An 18,364-nucleotide genomic window follows, 5' to 3' on the forward strand; every position below is an offset into this window, starting at 1 on the left:
CTCTCAAGGGTAGAACAGGGAATCTACATTCCTGTACGGAGTTAGTCATTAATATAACCTTAGAAGTTCTTGGAGTCTAAAAGAACAGCAGACTGATGCAACACAGAACTTGTACCTTGCCATATATTTGATAATTGCCAAGATGAGTTGAGAAGAATATTCCATAAATGAAATCTTCAGAAATTACAATTATGGAGCATTCAACTGGACAATGAAAGCATGAAGTATGGACAGCTTACTGTGTGCCCTTACTGTGGGTATTTAAATGGCATCCTCTGCTGTATATGTGTGCTAGGTACTCAGATGCACACATGCAAATTTCATAATTAGAATATTGAGACTGAATCTTCAGTTAAAGTGCCAGGTGTAAAATTCAATGTTAATCTCACTTCTATTTCATAAATACTGAGTCCTGATGCAAAAGCAGACAGACGCCCAAGATGTGTGCCAAGATGGCTTTACAAAACTATTTTGAGTTGAATTTTTTGTTGCACCTCTACAAAACGTGGTTGTGGTTGATTTCAGCTAAGCTTAGTGTGGTATAAATATGAAGAATATTAGTATTGCCTGGATTTTACTTTTTGCATTTTGGCACATCTCTTAACTGCACCTTGCATTTCCAAGTGACTTTTGACATTTTTTTTCTTGCTGAAAGGCAGCATTGGAAATACTTAACAGAAAAAAATCATCCTTGAATTACTCAGGATGTTTTCCAGTTTGGACCAAATGGAAATTGTCAGTGATAGGAACAGTACATGAGCACCAGGGTGACTTGCATACGTGCAAAAACTCAGATGCTGCATGCTAAGGTCTCTCCAGTTACATAAGGAGAGGTATTCAATGAACTGTGGGTTATACTTTCAGTGCTTTGCAAAGAGGTGAGCTAGACTGAGAAGCAACAGAATTTCAGGTCCATCCTCTACTACCCCAGCTCTGAGAAAGCAGCCACTGGGACATCAGACTTCTTGTCTGGGGATCTCGCTAAACACAAGTCCACCAGTTCTACCTGGCTTTCACATGCTTTCAGTTCATGGGGCTCATGTGGAGTTCATCTCCATGCTGGCCAAAGAATGAGGGTGTCTCTAAGCACTCTTCTCCCTTCACTTCTCCACCTATCCCTCTTGCTGGTGTCTGGTTTGAAGGTGATGTCACTTCAGGCAGTCACCAAACCACTAATTTTCGCTGGAGATGATCATCCAAAGAGTGATTCTGAAGCAGGTGATCCTCTGCAGACTTTCTCTATATCTTCCCATTTAGTAGTAGTTTGTTTTATCCAGGAACTGGTCTTGGAGGCAGGGAAGTTCTTGCCAGCTCAAAATAAGGCACGTGATAGATTCAGTGGGTCACTATCAGAGGCAGAAAAGAACTCTTTGTCTTCCCTGCTGGGAGTCAGCTATAGCCCTAGAGTTTTAACTGGCACCTGTCATCATTTATCATACAGATTTGCATTACTACTTTGGGACCATATCTTTCTCTGGTAGAAGACTTTGTATGTTTGGAGTGAAACTATAGCAACTCCTATCAGCTAAGGACAGCTGACACATTTTTTTACTTTGTTAAAATATTCACCTTTTTGAATTAAGCTGTTCTTGTTGTGGTAATAAAGCCAGTGAATTAATGCAGTTAACATGGGTATGCTACAAAATCACTGGTTTTTTTTAAACAGATACAAAGATGGTCTGATTTAGCAGATTTTATATATGATACAAAGAACCAAGATAATGGCAACCTCTAATTTACTTAATGGTTATCTGATCTGTTAGTTTTACATAAGCCATCTAAATCCAGTTTTTTAGTTGTCTTATTGGACAATTTTTGATAGCAATAGTGTATTCCTTCCTCTGTTTCTGTAAAACAAGTTGCAATAGACATTTTTTTTGCTGTATTCCAGCCAGGTAAGTAATCTGGGTGTGCAGGCATATAACATTTTGGATTTGTTTTTATATTGATTAGAACAAAACATCATTTGCCAGTACTGCCATAAGATTAGGTGATAGTGGAAATTCACTTGTGAAATAATGTCTTCAGTAACACCATAGCTTTTTTTCTTTGTTTCTAAATTAACCCATTTCAAACCAAAATATGTATGATGGGATATTTAAGGTTAAAATTAATCTCTTGTCCTTAATTTACCTTGGGTTTGGGGCTTTTTAATTCCTTTGGGTGAAGTTTCTAAAGTTTCGTAGACCCTTTTGAAAAGATGATCAATTACCTTTTGGTCACAGTAAATACGTAGTCTGGGTTGGCTAAGGTTGGCCCCAACACAAAGAAAGGGTGATGGAAGTCTTGGAGCTAGGGGAAGAGAGTTTGTTTGCTGAAGCAGACCCTCTGTTTCAGATTGCTTTTCCCCTCCTCTTTATTATTTCCATCCTGATTCTAAATCTCTCCTGCATGTTTGTTTTCATACTGCTGAGAACCTTTAAAAATAATGACCAAAATCACAGCAGCCTATCTGAAAACTTTCTGAGATGCAGTATGAACTACATAGCTCCCAAACCTCTCCCAAGCGGGCAGGAACAGATGCTGCCAGCTGCTTTGATTGCTTGTACAAATGGACACTTCCTCATCCAACTCCATGCGTGTGCAGATACCCAGTGTATGCTGCCCAGCTTCACATACTGCAGGGGTTTCAGGCTTGGGAAGTGAGTTAGTACAGAAATTATGTAAGCAAGTTTTTGTAGCTATTCTCAGAGGAGGATCTGTGATAAAATACCAATCATAGTAAAAACTCTTAAGTATGCAAAGTAATGGTATTTTTAATGTATTTTTGTGTATTTCATTTTCAGTGAGCTTAAAATTTTCCGTTGCCTTATTTGCAAACTTGTATTAATTCCTTTGGGCATGTGACTCATAAAAAAGTAATTGTTCTGTAACAGTCCAACAGAGTCCACAAAGAACTTAACTCTCTCTGGCCGTGTTATTGAAATAAGCATTTATAAACACTATTTATAACTTTTTACATTAGAGATCAGAGGTTTGTCCACAGAGGGGATGCAAGTCATATGCAGGAGTCCTCATTTAGTATCTAGTCAGTTTGTAAGGTCTGGTGGGAGTTTCTCTTCAGTTTGTTGTCTGTGAGCAGGGCACAGAAGGAAAGTTAGGAGTGTTTCAATAGATCATGGTCCTTTCAGAGAGAGGACATTATAGCTGTTTGCTCTCCCCAAGTTCATAAGGCAAGATGCTGCATTGCTGAACACAAGTGGTGGCATCTCTGTGCAGACTGTGGCTGTGGTCCTCACTCCACCAGCCTTCTGCATCCAAAAGATGGTGTTTCAGGGTCAGTGCCAACCTTGACTGCTGACTGTGACATTCCTCAGATTCATCATTGATGTGCAAATGTGATTCAGTGTGCCTCACAAATTATCTGGTTTAGTGACTAACTCTGAGCTACAGTGCAAATCCCTGTGCAACAGAGAATATCACAAGACTTCACAGGATGTTCTCTTCTTAGACCTTAAGTCTGATCATCCCACATAATTCAGCAAAGTCATAAGGTACAACAGGTTTCATCCAGCCCCATCTGAAAACTGGCCAGAGCCTTTCCATGAACTCTAATGAGAGTAAAATCAGACTCTCCATCCCCACCCATTTTAGTGGGGGTTTGCGGTCTCAGCACTTTGCAGCCTCAAATAATTAAAAATTAACTTTCAGAACAGAAAATAAGATATATTTTTTTTTTCTTTCCTTTTAATTACAATCTCTACCAGACCTGGTTGTCTGGTTCTCACAAAACTGATTTATTGGAGGGCTTGCCACACTGGACTGAGACTTTTATTGCTGGCAACCGGGCTCTGAGGTGGTATTTATTTTCCTGAACTGTCTTTGGTGGAGCAGGCTGCCTTACATTATGCAGATCTGGGGCCGGGTTTTGTTTTGTTTTTCCCACACTCCAGGCAGATCAGTCTTTGATTGCTCCTCTAATGACAAGTATTCAAATTACTCTCTCATTCATGTCAACACCTGGGCTGTAAAAATTCTAATGCACCCTTGCATGTGTAGTTGCTCTTTCTCTGCTTACTGCCCAGGCCACTTAACTATTTGTTTGGGCTTTTGATGTGAAATCTGAACTAATCTCTGTGCACTGTAGTTTCTCAGTGTTCTTATAGAAATATTGCAATATTTACAAGCAAGAGGGATTGGGAAATAGTGTTTTAAATTAATTCCACATGTCTGGCCCGTATATGCCTCAGATTTCTCCTTTAGAGGTAGTCACTATTTTAATATGATTTTATAATGCTAGCCAGTCACAGTTCAATGCAGGTTTAGTAAAACTTAGTTGATTGTGATGAAGAACACATTTTTAAAACCCTATTTGAATGTCAAAGCCAACTGAATTCTAAACCTACACCTAGTGAGAAGGAAGATAATCTGACAGTGTCTGAAATCCTTGACACTTTTCTGTGTGCCTTCATTATAGTAAAATGCTTTCAACTCAGCCTCGTGTTGTCCTGTGGGTCAGAAGGAAAAGGTGAATGAAGACTGCAGCAATGGTGTTACACAGGTCACAATGTGATAATTTGGTGCCCTGGGCATGGAGCAGATGTGATGCAGGGTATCCTAGAGCTCCCTTGATGTGACTTGTGGCTCCAAACCATCTCTTTTCATCCCAGCCTCAGGATTTGCTGAAGAAGCCACTCTCCTTATAATCACTGTTGTGAAGGGGATTCACAGAAACCTAGTGGGCAGCTGTAGTCAGCAGATTTCCACCAGCAAAATCTCAGGGTTCATTCACCATGACTTATACTGACTGAAAGTTACAGCCACTCACATGTCCAAGAAACCATTCAGACTAATTTTTTATACTTTTGGCGAATTATGTCATAAAAGAGTGGAGAGAAAGGGGGGGAGGGGGGGGGGTGTGAAATCCTCCAGACTTCTGTCAATGTGATTCAAATGGCAGAATTGCCTTCATGATACAGAGAACAAACAAATGGTCAGATTTCTAACTTCCTTAAAAAAAATAAATCCTGGAGCAGTAGGTGGAAAGGCAAAAGGCAGGGACGCTGATGTGAACACACATGTTTTTTCCCATGGTAACAAGCTGGAGGCTCCAGGGGCCACCCTGTGCCTTTCCCCCTCTGGGTCACCAGGTGTGGGGTGCAGGAAACATCCCTTCCTGCCCTTCACCTCACTCTCTGTGCAGGCTGCCTGCCACCCTCAGGCCATGGATGATCCTGCCTGGTCAGAGAGCTGAGCAGTACTGTGTTGTGAGAATAAATTGGTGGAAGATGTCCTTTCCTTCAGGACTTCTTCCAACATGATGCAATGATTTTCGTTCTGATTTAGGACTGAATAAGCTGAAGCCAATACTCACAAATCCTTAATTTCTGGCCTAGCCTGTTCACCCTGCTAACAGCTCCTGTAGTTTAAAAGGGGTCACATTTTGGGGAGAAAGCTGTGCAGCAATGTGTGTGCTGCTGAACAGACACATGAAAGCAGCTCCACTGGGAAGAAGCTCTTGGGCTGTATATTAGGAACAGTATTTTGTGAAGAGACAGTGTTCACAGGGAGGAACAGGTGAGGGAACAAGATGGAGAGAGACAGGTCCTTGTTGCCCCAGATATGTAGACCCTATGTGAAGAGGTGGTCCCTACAGCCTCTCCTGAGCACCAAAATGAGGATCCCTTTCTTTAGGGCTACATGCTGAGGTCACCCCCAGCCAGGGTGAATCCCTTGTTGGCTGTGTTGGGCAGCATGCCTAGAATAACACAGCCCTGTGTGTTGTTTCAAACATTCAGGTTAACTAAAGGTTGTCTTGGATGGTAGGTGATTGAATATTGCAGGCAGCTGTGCTCTGGACAGCTGAAATAAGAGCTCAGGCACAAGCAGTTCAGTCCTTAACTGTCAGTTCTGTCTAGAGGAGAGGTTAAAGCTATCTGCTGTTGTGTTTTTCTTTGTGGAGGGGTTAGGGGAAGGGCTTTTCTTTGTTTCCTTTTTTTCTTCTTTTATTTTCTTTTTTTTGTTGGGTTTTTTTTGTTTGTTTGGTTGGTTGGGGTTTGGTTTTTTGTTTGTTTGGGGTTTTTTTTTGGCAGGAAGGCAGAAGAGGGGAGTGAGCTGTAGGAGGCTGCAGTGTCTCAAGTTGTGTCCTCCTTTCTGCAGCCCAGCAACTGTAGATTGCTCTGCTGCCATTGGCCCCAAACTTTTGCTAAGGAGTGACACACATGCTTGTGTTAGAACACAGGCGAAGCTCTCCTGCAGTGCCTGGTATATGGACTTTGCTCCTGGCTTCATTCACAGGGCTGAAGTCCCACTTCTCAGGCAGGGTCATTGTGGCAGAGGGTGTGAGCCAACTCTCAGACTATGAGCAGGCAGGAATATTTCCATATAACTCCTCTGAAAGCACCAGCTGAAAGAAATTACAGGAGCATGGACTGGATGGAAGCCATTTCTGTTTCCAGTGAGTCTGAGACACTCTCTGCTGTAGCATATTTGCCCTTATGTTATCAGCTTTTCTCAAGTCAGCATCCAAACACTTAAACTGTCCAAAAGGTTTGCTACTTTTTCCAAATAGTGACTGGTGACAGTCCTCCAAGCTAGCCTTTGCCTGTGAACCTTTGCATATCTTGAAAAATAAGTCATTGAAAAACAAAACAAAACAAAAACCTGTTTCAAATACTTGGATTAAAACAAAATTCTGACACTGTAGTGGACAATTTCCTAGCTGTAATTTTCCATGGGTGAAACACCACTGGATTTTTGCCATATAACTTCTGGCTGCCTTTGACAAATGAGGTTTGTCAACTGGATGCAACTTGCTGTGGACCATGAGTGCATCTGGCTGTTACTGCTCTTGGCACCACACGGTCCTGTCCTGGCTTAGTGATCTGATAATTCCCTTACCACTGACACCCCACAGTAACCTGATTTGTTACTGTTTTCCTGTGATAGTAAGAAGGAGATTGAAAGTGTTTAGGGAATTTTAAAACTCTGGGGAGTTGTGTAGTGTGAACTGCAACCAGTGCTGCCTGCAGGGTCACTGTGAGGAACATGAGCAGAAGGGATAGAGGAAGATGGAGATGTTGTCGTTTTGGCAGGACACAAGTGCGTAGGATGAGACACACAGAGATGTGTGTCACAGCATCCTCTGGTTTTTTTTGCTAACTAGTCTTATGCTTTGTTGTTTGTGAGTATTTGTCTCACTACTCCTCAGTAGCCTCTCAATATCTGCACATAGTTCAGCTATACTGTTGTAAGAGGTAAAAGATTGAAATTATTGAAAAGTGTATGTCTAAAACAAACAATATGTCATCTCTCTGCAGCCTAAGGAGGGCTGAAAAAATGCTCACTTTGTTTCTGGCTTGACACGTTTATTCCCCAAGAACTGCCCCTGTGCATTCCTACTAGAGACCTCCAGGCTCTTGCTTTTTTCTTCTCCCCTTTCTGGCCTCTAACCACAGCAGGATGCCATTGCATCCCCCAAGTCAGGTACTGTCAAGATTGCAAAGATGCAGCTACCCATGGCAGATCTTCCTGTTATTGCCGGTTCCTGTGTGTCATTCAGGTTGGGCTAAGTCCTATTTTGGTGCCACACAGACCTCATCCATTTTATGCATGTGCCTGTGAATGAAGCCATCACCTGTCACCCCTCTAAGGGCTTTTTGTGAAAAGTGAAAGGAAGCTCTGATTCAAGGTCTGGGCAAGAGCTCTCCAGTATGGCTGGTACTGGCCACTTTCTCTGCCCTGGAACTTTGCATAGGGGGTGGCATTTTCATTCTAGATGGCATGTCATGCACCACTCATTTCAGGTATCGTGGAGAGTTTCTTTGAAATGCAAAAAGTCCCAAATAAAGTTGGTTTCCTTCCTCTGGTAGTGGCAGCTCCCCAGAATTTCCCTGGGTCTCAGGCATCTGAAGTAACTTCTCTCTTGGTCTCTCTTTTGGCTGTCTAGTGCTCTGCAACTGGCTTCAAGGGTGAAATGCTAGTGCCTCTTTCATCACCACAGTTTCCTCTGGACAGGATAGGACAATTTGCATTCTCACACCCTTATTTCTCAGGCCACAAATCTTGTAATCCCTGCACCAAAGGGAGAATCATTTCAGCCAGAAACTATCATAATAGACCACTCACTGATGTTGAAGGACCCAAAATTACTGAGAGTGACATTTTAAGTGTCACTTTCTTTCTCTGGAGGTCCTCAGCTTTGGAAGGTTTACCCCAGTTAGGAGGAGAAAAATCCAGGCACTCCTGCTGAATGTAGAGTGGTTATACCATAGCTCCCCTGTGTCTCAATTAAAACTTGTATCAGGTTATTCTAGTGCCTGTCAGGTTTTTCACTCCTCTATGTATGACTGAGCCAGAGAGTCTTCTAAATATTCTTTCTTCACCCTGTAGGTAAATTCCTCTTCAGCATATATAGGAAGCTTCCTGATGTACTGGTTTTGGTTTGGTGAACTTTGCTGAATTCTTTAGGGGCTTAAAACCATCTATATGTATATTTATTTATAGGTTTCTACATATTTAGAAATGTCAATAAAAAGAGAAGGATTAAAATACTAGATTTTTTTTTTTCCAGGTAGGATTTACTGGCCTCATGTTGCATGGGAGGAGTGTCTTCAGCATCCTCTAAAGCTCTCATTCACACCTTGCCACCCTCCCTCACTAACTCTCTTAATGCAGACAGTCCTTCTGGCCTTTGGAGGATATGGTGGTGGAATATGTAGGATTACTAATGGCTCAGGTCCACCAAGGAAAGTGGGAGCAGTGGAACTTGAACAAATTTTGTGGCATCACAGTGACAATTTTTATCGAAGTGGCTTAATAATTCTGGGCTCTTTTCAGCGGTGGCAGGTCGTAGGATAAGGGCAACAGATACAAACTAGAAGACAAGGAGTTTCACTTGAACTTGAGGAGAAACTTCTTTACTTTTAGGGTGATGGATCACTGGAAGAGGCTGCCCAGATTGGTTGTGGAGCCTCCTTCTCTGGAGACTGTTAAAACCCACCTGGACGTGTTCCTGTGCAACATGATCTAGGCATACCTGTGTTAATACGGGGGTTGGACTGGATGATCTTCAGAAGTCCCTTCCAACCCCTACCATTCTATGCTTCTGTTTTAAGAGGCTCATGAAAATATATTGTGGTCTGTGTGAAACTGATTTTAAGCAGTTTTCCAACTGCTTTGTAATGTGTTTGCAGTTAGTTGTCCTTTTGGTTTCAAGAGCTACTTTAACTGAAGTACTTGGTAACTTAGCCAAATTTCTTGAAGTTCAGATTATTATTTTTTTATTTCTCCTTTTTTCTCATTAGCAAAAAGTAATGCATTTTGAAAGAACCAAGTCAATACTGGCTTGGAAGTTAGGTCCTTTGGCAGAGAGGGCCAATCAGCATTTTAATTGTTGGTTTGGTTTTTTTTCTTCCCTTAAGTTTTATCAATTCTATTTTATTTCTACAGTTGTTTTTTCCTTCCTCTTTTTTCTCCTGGAAATTAATCATGCAGGAAATGATTAACCACAGTGAGCTGCCTGTCTGCCTCTGACTCAATATGTTTAGGAGGGGGTGCCTCAAAGCATCTCAAAATGGCTGACAGTGCAGTTAGATGCAAACAGTGCAGTTGCCGTCCAACTCCTCGTGCTGTCTATCCCAAGTTAAATATCACATTTGGTTTTAGCGTTTGTAGTGCTCCTGAAATGATTTCTGATGTACCAAATTTAGTCTGAAGTGCTCAGAATTTGTGTTTCATGGAATTCAGTTCAGTGCCACTTTTGCTTCTTCTCTTTATGGATTGCTTCACAGAGCAAGGGACTCTGCATGCAGAGTGCAACATGTACTTTCTCTTTTATTATTTTTTTAATTACTTTAGTTTTTATCGTGATAAATTTAATCTTTGTTTAATTAATCTTAATTTAATGATAAATTTAATCTTGTAATATTTTAATGCCATTTCCGACTGCTGGGTGTGCCTGCTATCTTGCCAAAATCAGAGGTTCCTTGTGCATCTCTGATTAAATGATTGGCCTGGGATTATATGGGCAGTTCTGGGGCATCTCATTTGCTAACTGGCCAGGGTGGGTTTCTTAAAAGGCAGCAGATGCAGGCTGCATGTACTCCCCTCTTGAGAAGCATGCTTGTGGTCTGCAGGGAAGCAATCCTGGCACTGAAGCTGTAGCTGAAGCAGTACAGAGCAAGCATGAGGACTGTGTTGCGGTGCCTGCTCGTAGCAATGGCAGCCCCGATGCAGAGCAAAAAGCAGTGTGCACGGTGCTGCTGGCGCCTGCCTCACAGCGGGAGAGCAGCTGCTGCTGCCAGCTGTGGAAATCCTTCCCTCTTCCTTGACAATGCAGACCTTTGTGTTTCGGGTTTAGGGGCCAACACTGTGGTGTGCATGTGCAGGTTATTTACTGTAATCTTTGCTGTTACATCACCAATGCTCATCTAGATATATCATTTTCATGTAGCTTCTTAAAAGCTGTGATGATTTACACTATTGCCTAGAAAATACACAAGTACATGTGTCCTGGCTTTCAAAGTAGCTATATGCCTTCAGATGTGGTGTTTTGGAATTGGTTCCTTTTCAAGACCCTGAAGCACTTGGTTGTTAACAGATTTGGTAGGTAAAATGGGTCCTGAGTCCATTGCTGAGGTTTAGGATGGTAACCAAAGCTTTCCCCTAATTGCAGAGTTACAGTTAACATCATAGGACATCTCTGTGCGCAGTGCCAAACAGTGATCCTGCAAATTAGTGATGAATGAAGCAGCTGCAGAATTCAAGTTTGGCATTGTGCCGACTCAGCTGCTTTGCTTCTGCAGCCCGAGAGGTGCTGCTCATACTAAGGGTCATCCCTGGCACTGCATTATGCTTTGCAGGGAAGCCCCTAAGTTGTTGCATCTCTTCATTACAGTATGATCCTTCCTACAGTCTTGTAGTGATCAAATTTAAAAACCCAGAAGGTGTCATGTTTTGTGCTTACAAAATGTCAGGGGGAGGAAAATTGTACTAAATCTAGCAACCAAACAGCAAGGGTGAGTTAGAACTTCAAAGACAGAGGTCCCATTTCTTGCTGCAAAATTTCAGCATGAGTTTCCAAAATGCTCTCTGTCTCAGCAGCAGGAGCAGCCAACAAGTGACAAAAGTAAGAGCAAAGCAGTGTTGTAACTTATATTTTAAGCTAAAGTTTTGCAAACTGTGCTGTTTTATTGGCTCTGCATTATACTTGTGTGAGGGCACACAGGTTTCTAAGTCATGCCATATGATCTCTTTTCTAATGGCTCCTAAAACATATATGTGCTCTAGAACATCATGAGTAAAACAACTCTGCAGGATGCTTGCATTAAACTTCAAGCCAGTTCTGAGTTTTGTCTAGTATGAAAGCTCATCCTGTGCTTCCAAAATGCCACTTTTCAGACTAGTGTGAAGCTGTGTACCTAATTTCCACTCCTGTCCAGTCGAGAGAGCCTGGCATTACCAGACAGTACTAGCTTGAGGTACTAGCTTGTATGCAGCTGGTGATGGCGGGTATGTAGGCTGGGATAGGGAAAGAAGGGGGACCCAGAAGCTTTCTGCACCTTACTTGTTTTCAAATAATGTATGCAGAGATGTTGGATTTTAGAGATGCTGGATGTGTCCATGGGTAGTGGCTTCCCCTTAGAGATGTCAAGCTTTAAGCCTCACCTTGCTTCCCCTCCATCCCCACTGATTTCTTAAGAAGCCAGTTAAGCAAAATGTAAGTAAAGCAGCCTAGCACAAGCAAGCAGAAAGCAATCACTTAACTGACAAGGAGGTAGACTAGTTATAACATTTGCAAAAGTACTGCTTTTTAGAGAAAGCATTTCAGAGTGGCTGGCTCACTTGCTGCATTCAGGTCTGAGCTGCCTTAAGGTATTAATTTAAAAGTCTGATATCAAACCAAACTTTATTCTACCCTCTCCAGAAGCTTTCCTGTGGCATGTGGAGTACCAAGGAGACTCACAGCACATTACCCAGACTGTTTTTTCCCTCTTACCAAAGCAGTGCAGGATTTATCTCTTTTTAATCAGTTGAAGGAGTTAAAAGGTTGGTGAAATAGTCTAATGGCACAGTCACACTAGAGACAACGGCAGCTGTGAAAAGACTGTGTAAAGAAACAGGATGGTTGTGGTCTGCTGTACGAAATAATTTTCCTGTTGACTATTTTTTTAAACAGGAAGCTGAAGAACAAAGCAGCGTTAGTCTCGGTGCTCTTTTGAATAGGTTTCAGATTTCAAATATTGTATTTAGGATAAGCAGATCGGGAAAAGATAGGGCTTTGTGCTGTTTTGTCTAACTACGGAGAGCTAGAAATACAGAAGACAGAAATGTAACCGAATTCGAGGCGGTCCTCCGAGTGTGGAGCTGGTGCTTCTCTGGAGACTCAGCAAGCTGCGCAGTAAGGCACGAAGGGGCTGCTGAGCGCAGGCCAGCCCGTGCACGGGGCTCTGCGACTGCCTATGTTTGCACAGAGCTGCGTAGGCTTGGCTTCACACAGCTTCCTCTCTGTCAGTCAGGCTGTCCCTGAGCCAGCTTCCCCTCTGCTCTGCTTGCTCTTTTGCACTAACCGGAAAGAGAAACAATTTCTGCAGTAAGTGAGAAGAAAACCTGCAAATGCCAGAGAAAACGGTAGTGCCTCATGCCACTTTGAAGTCTGTTTTTTTTTCTAGACAGAGCTAGGGGTGATGTGCTTGAGTCCTTTCCAAATCCTTTCCTCATAAAAGTTTTTAGATAAATTCCACTGAAGTCATATTTCAGAAAAGCTTCCTTTTGAGGAAGATAGCTCAGCAGTTCTTTAATTTGGGGTGGGTCTATAGCTGTAGTTTAATTTTTTTGAAGTGTGAGCATCTAACAAGATAAATCTGTTCCTTTGGGTTTTTTTTCTCACACACACCATGGATCATCTCAGAGTGATTATAGACTTTATGGGTGGTGACTCAGCTCAAATCTTCACTCCAAATGATGTTTTGTTCTATCCAGAACATTTTCCTAATGCTCATTTAAACTGTAAAGGGTACCTTACCTAGCCTGAAGTTGATTTGGCAGATACTGTGCTATTACAGATCTCCTTGGTTTTATCAAAAACAGTTAAATGGCTTCAGAAAGTAAGAAATGTGCATTCTTGTGAATAACTGTCCTGGGTCCGTAGCCATCAGCCTGGGGTTGTTGCAAGAATAACCTTTATTCCTATTCCCACTGTGTTTACCCAGCTTGTGCCAAAATTACACAAATAGTGGCAAATCACTGTTACTAAGGATGGCTCAGGTGAATGGGCAAGAGCAAAACACATACTGAAATGCCATAGCACCATTAGAAGAGTCCTGGAGCGTCTGATAGGCACAGTTCCAGTGAGCAGTGACCCAAAATGCCACAAAAACCACCCTTGTGATTTGAAAAAAATCTCCTTGAGGCTTTTCCTTTCTTTTATTTTTTTCTCATCTAATACTTTCATTGCATTGAAGTTCTGCATCTCCAACATGACCCTCCTAGAACTGGCCTAGGTTGGAATTTCTGCTTGAGCTGTGGAAAAGCAGGAGCCTGGTGTCCAGCTTGGGGCAGGCTGAGCTTTGGCAGTCAGGCTTTTATCTTTGCAGCAGCTTGTGGCTGAGAGGCTGCGCTGCCTGCTTGTGCCTCTGGGAAATGCAAAGGGTATGACTGTGTGTGTTGCTCCTGAGAAGGAGGAAGGTGCATTCAGAGGTGCATTCAGAGGTCTTCAGAGCAAGCAGAGAGAAAAGAAGAAGCATGAGTCTTTCCTAGAGCTCTGCTGTTCCACCCGACTCATAATGGGAGAGATCTTCCAGCAATTTAAGGGCTTTGAAGGGTTAGCATCTCTTTCTGTGATCCTGAGCAGATGATACCTTCTTGAAGTAAGGGTTGATGGTATATCTATGGGATTATCTCCAAGTACTTCAACAGAAATGAGATTGTTGGATTAAAGAGAGTTCACTTTTGTTACAGTATTTTTATCCATTGCCATACTAACGCATGGGTGGCGTACTTGTGCAAAACTGGGTATGTATCTCTGTGAATTTATGTGGCAGTGGGGATGACGTACGGAGCCTGTTTAAAGATGCAGCTGTTTTCCATAGAATAAAACACAAAGTGCTCTTTACAGATTGTTTAGGTAATGTAGCAAATAAACCCGTTAGCTGCAAGGACGCTTTTCAGCTGACTAGAAATTCATTTATTAAATAATCTCTGGGCCTTGTGTGTTTCTGTGTTTTACTGTGCAGGTTTCTTAGCAAGACCAGACACATCTTAGCCTTCCACCATGCCTGTGCCTCCCCCTCCAGCTCCCCCTCCTCCCCCAACACTGGCATTGGTAAGTTTTACAGGAGGTAAATACACTGTATATACACTGTCCTCTGTTGCTACTTGTCATACTGAACAGGCACTGAGGTGTGGATGAGTGTATGCATGTTATTTGGTGTAGAGGTACATCTCAACAGATGTCTAAGTCAGGGGAACCTTGCTTTTCCCTTGCCCTTCTCCAGCCAGGTACTTCTACCTTCTCCTTTGTTTTACTCAAGTACTTACCCGACCTGAGCTGGAAAAGAAAACAATTCTATTGTTTACATTTGGTGAGGATAGTTCTTAGCCAGCATACCTCCTCAGCTAGCCTGTGGTATCAGATCACAGAACCTACTGCTGCCACAGCGTGCTTGGTGAGACTACACCGGAAGAGAGCTTGTGCTGTGTTTGGTCTCCATCAGTCACATCACTGACAAGAAAGAAAAGGCTTCTTGAAATGCTGCTGTAAAGGACTCAGATATTTTTGTAGCAAAACCCTAGCTGATTACACAGCTAGATTGGGCTCTGTTTCTGAAGAGTCTTTCCCTCATTTTCCACCACAAGCAAGATACAGACTCTCTGCGTGGTTCCTTCATGGCAGCTCTCACCACCTTTCAGGAAATTCCCAGAACACTGATAAAGTTAAAAAGTTTTTCAGGCAACACCATTTGCTAGAAGAAATAACTACATATATGTGCATGTGTGTGTGCATATATGTGTCTGTTTGAAGGAGGGGTTTTGGCTCTTGTTTGAAAAACTCTATCACCAAAATGTAAACTGAAGAGGACCATTGAGAAAACCTTAGGCATCTGAAGATTTTATTTGGCCTCTATGAAGAGGTCTATCAAAACTAAAATAACAAATAAAGTTCTGATTTATCTAGAATTTGTACATTGAGTTCTCACTACAACTTTTAAGAATGTCTACCTTTTTGAGTGGTCTGTTCTTGTTCAGTCTCCAAAATGGCAATTGGCCACAAATGTGCCTTGCCTTTAAAAAATCAGACTCTGAATACTAAGTGAAAAAAATGCAAATTCCCATAAGTGTTCTGTTTCTGGTGAACAGTGTGGGTTAGAATAGCAGCCTTGTTTTGGACCCTAAGTCAGTAATAAGACAAACTACATATAACATCATCCACAGAAGCAAACACAGCATGCTACCCATTCCAGTGCTGTTAAAACAGCAACTGAGGTCTCAAGTGACTACCACATTTGAGCAACACTTTGTCACTGGAAGTTGAGGTTTATTTTGGCTCTTCACTTTTAATTTTATTTTTCAGGCAAATACTGAAAAGCCATCCTTAAGCAGGTCAGAACAAGCAGGGAGAAATGCCCTATTATCTGATATTACCAAAGGGAAAAAACTGAAGAAGACTGTTACCAATGACAGAAGTGCCCCGATTCTAGACAGTAAGTATGGTTCTGCATGTCGGAGTTTCTCTGTGTGTGAATGGTTCTGCATATCTGAATGCAGAATATTAGTTTACATATCATCAGATCAACTGACATGAAAGAAGTAGGTAAAATAAAATGCCAGAATTTTGCATGCATAAAAATAAATTCTGTTCATCGTGGATTAAGTCACTGAGAAATTAGGTACTGCTTATGAAATGCAAGTGTTAATTTGTTTGTTTATTCTCTTTTTCTCATTTGCTTAAATCAGAAAACTATGAAAACCCTACTAGGAGCTCCGCTGAGGAGCTGCAGCAGATCAGTCAAGTGTGCTGTCAGGACTGAGGAGAGCACAGAGAATAGCATGGAATTTCAGCTTATACTTTTGCATAAACAGTAGAAAAAATTAAAGAACATCCAGCACAGCACCATTCGTTGTAGTGGCCCCAGTGCCACTTAGACCAAAACTAGAGCCAGAAGCCACAGCCCCACCTGTGTGTCACTCTGTTGCTGGCAGTTTTGCCACTCCTGGAGTGACTCAGAGGTGTTATCTTTATGGCTGAGCCTTGCTGCTCAGCCTGCCCAATGGTGCTCTGACACAGGGCAGCAGCCCCACTTACCTGAATCAAGACAAGGTCTCTGTCCAGCTGTGGTGCTGCTGTGTCTCACTGTGCATGTTGGCAGGTGCTGAGAAGAGGCTAGAAAGCCTGGGCAACAAAAGTATTGGGAAGAGAGAACAGAAGAGCAAGAGAGAGTCTCCTGCTTCAGAGGAACAATGTTTATTACCTTGGGAGAGAAGACACCTCTACAGACTGATTAGTAAATGTGATACAACTCAGTCCAGGTCTGGCCATGCAATTAAAGACTGGACTATGATAGGAAGATGATGAGGAAAGAAGGAAATGCCCAGAGGAATGAGACATAGTAATAATACAGTTCGACAGTCAGAGAGATGTTTAGTTTTTTAACACTTGAGTAGTATCTCTGAAAGCAGAGTTACGTGTTCTAGCTGCTGTAATGAGCTGGAGAAAAGCATTAGAGGGAGTAAAGGAGAGGTAAACAAGAAGATTAAAATGATGCATCCCATTATCTTGTTTACGTGAATTAACAAATCATGATGAAAGACTAAACTATAGTAGCAGCATTTCTCCAGAGGCTCACACCCCATGTGAGTCAGAGCTGAACTGAGGTAACGTGCTTAAGGAAAGAGAAGGATGATGTGAAACATTCCCCCATGAACACATTCTTCCTCCTTTTTTTTCTGTGTGGCTTTATTAGAAATGCTTTTGATCTACAGGTTTTAATTACTTGAAAGTCAGTGAAATTTTCACCCACCCAAAGTTGTGAAAAGAGAGATGACAAGAAATGAAGCAATTGATCTTTGTACTTTTAGGATCCTGTCGTATTTCTGGACCTATAGGGAAGTAATCAAAAAAGCAATCTCTTTCCTTTCTTTCCTTTCTAAGCTTTGTTTAAATAAGTAGGTATGCTGCAACATCATCAATAGTGACAGAGTTCTGTGCATTCTCAGAACTAATCTCCAGAGATACCTCCAAGAGGAAGGACACCTTTGTCTTCTTCCTTCTTAATTTCTCATGAAATTGCCCTGTCTCACAGTTTGCTTATGGAGAAGTGCAGGAGAAGGGTAAGAGAGCAAAGGTGTGAAAAAATGGGAAGCAGCTACAAAGATGGTAACAAATTATATGCTCAGTTCCAAATTCTTCATAGTGATAGTTTCTCTGCTTTCCAGTCCAGAGCAGACTAAAGAAAAGGGATGGCTTAATAAAATGCAGTGGATATATTTATTCCACCACTTCTTCCATGGTGAAATAGTGGTGGTAATGGTGGCTATGATGATCCAACCTGAACAAAGATGTGTGTTTTGAAAGCTTGTCCATTTTACCCTATCTACAAGCATTGCTCTAATGAGAGAGGTGACTTTGCAGGCTCGCTCTTGCCTCCCCACTTAACACGGGGGATATTTTTTTTTTCCCCAACAGAGCCCAAAGGACCTGGTGGAGGTGGCAGTGGTGGCTTTGGAGGAGGTGGTGGCAGTGGCAGCGGTGGGGGTTTTGGTGGTGGTGGTGGCGGCTTCAGTGGTGGTGGACCACCTGGCCTCGGAGGCCTTTTTCAAGCAGGAATGCCAAAGCTCAGGTCTGCTGCAAATCGAGATGCAGGTAAGAAAGACCTTTCAGTTTGTGTGAAAAAGTAAATTACATTGTTTAAAACCTTCATAGCACTGCAATAAATTACCTGCTAGGATTGAAAAGTCTTCAAATATCTTAGGGTCATAGGAAGTGTCATTTTCAGCTTGAATCTTGTTTTATTCTTAACACCAGATTTTGAGTTATTAATGAAAACTAAAGATCTCAGCAATGTTCAGTTGCTACATTCAGGCAGACTAGGTTGTGCCTTGGCTGTGGGTATGCAGGACCAGAGGGGAGCTTAAGAGAATTCCAGATCAATTCTTCCTTGTGCCCCAGATAAAAGGATCTACTTTTCAAATGGAACATACCTCTGCATCAGCTCCACAACAGTATGACTTACTATTTAAGGAGTGCATGAGGCATCCCAGCTGGCTGATACCCACACTGCAGTTGTAGGCTTGTCAGGGGCATGCACTGTATTCTTATGGCTGGAAAAAAAGCTGGCTGAAGCCTTTGTGCCCTTTGAAATGAGGAAGATCTGGGGCCAGTTAGTTTTGTAAAGTTAAGGACATAGGATTTCACATGTGTTGAGGG

General features: G+C 42.1%; 1 protein-coding gene across 1 annotated transcript in view; it reads left to right on the forward strand.

Annotated features, from left to right (window-relative positions):
- The window catches only part of WIPF1 (WAS/WASL interacting protein family member 1), a 55,565-nt gene that overhangs the window by 26,485 nt on the left and 10,716 nt on the right, over nt 1–18,364 (forward strand). Inside the window, 3 exon segments of the mRNA XM_068138546.1 lie at nt 14,175–14,263; nt 15,512–15,641; nt 17,624–17,800. Of these exon segments, the coding sequence (XP_067994647.1) occupies nt 14,213–14,263; nt 15,512–15,641; nt 17,624–17,800 (358 nt within the window). The 5' untranslated portion in view covers nt 14,175–14,212.

Source organism: Melanerpes formicivorus, unplaced genomic scaffold, assembly GCF_026170545.1.
Source record: "Melanerpes formicivorus ecotype bairdi unplaced genomic scaffold, bMelFor1.0.p_v2 SCAF_5, whole genome shotgun sequence".
NCBI lineage: Eukaryota > Metazoa > Chordata > Aves > Piciformes > Picidae > Melanerpes > Melanerpes formicivorus.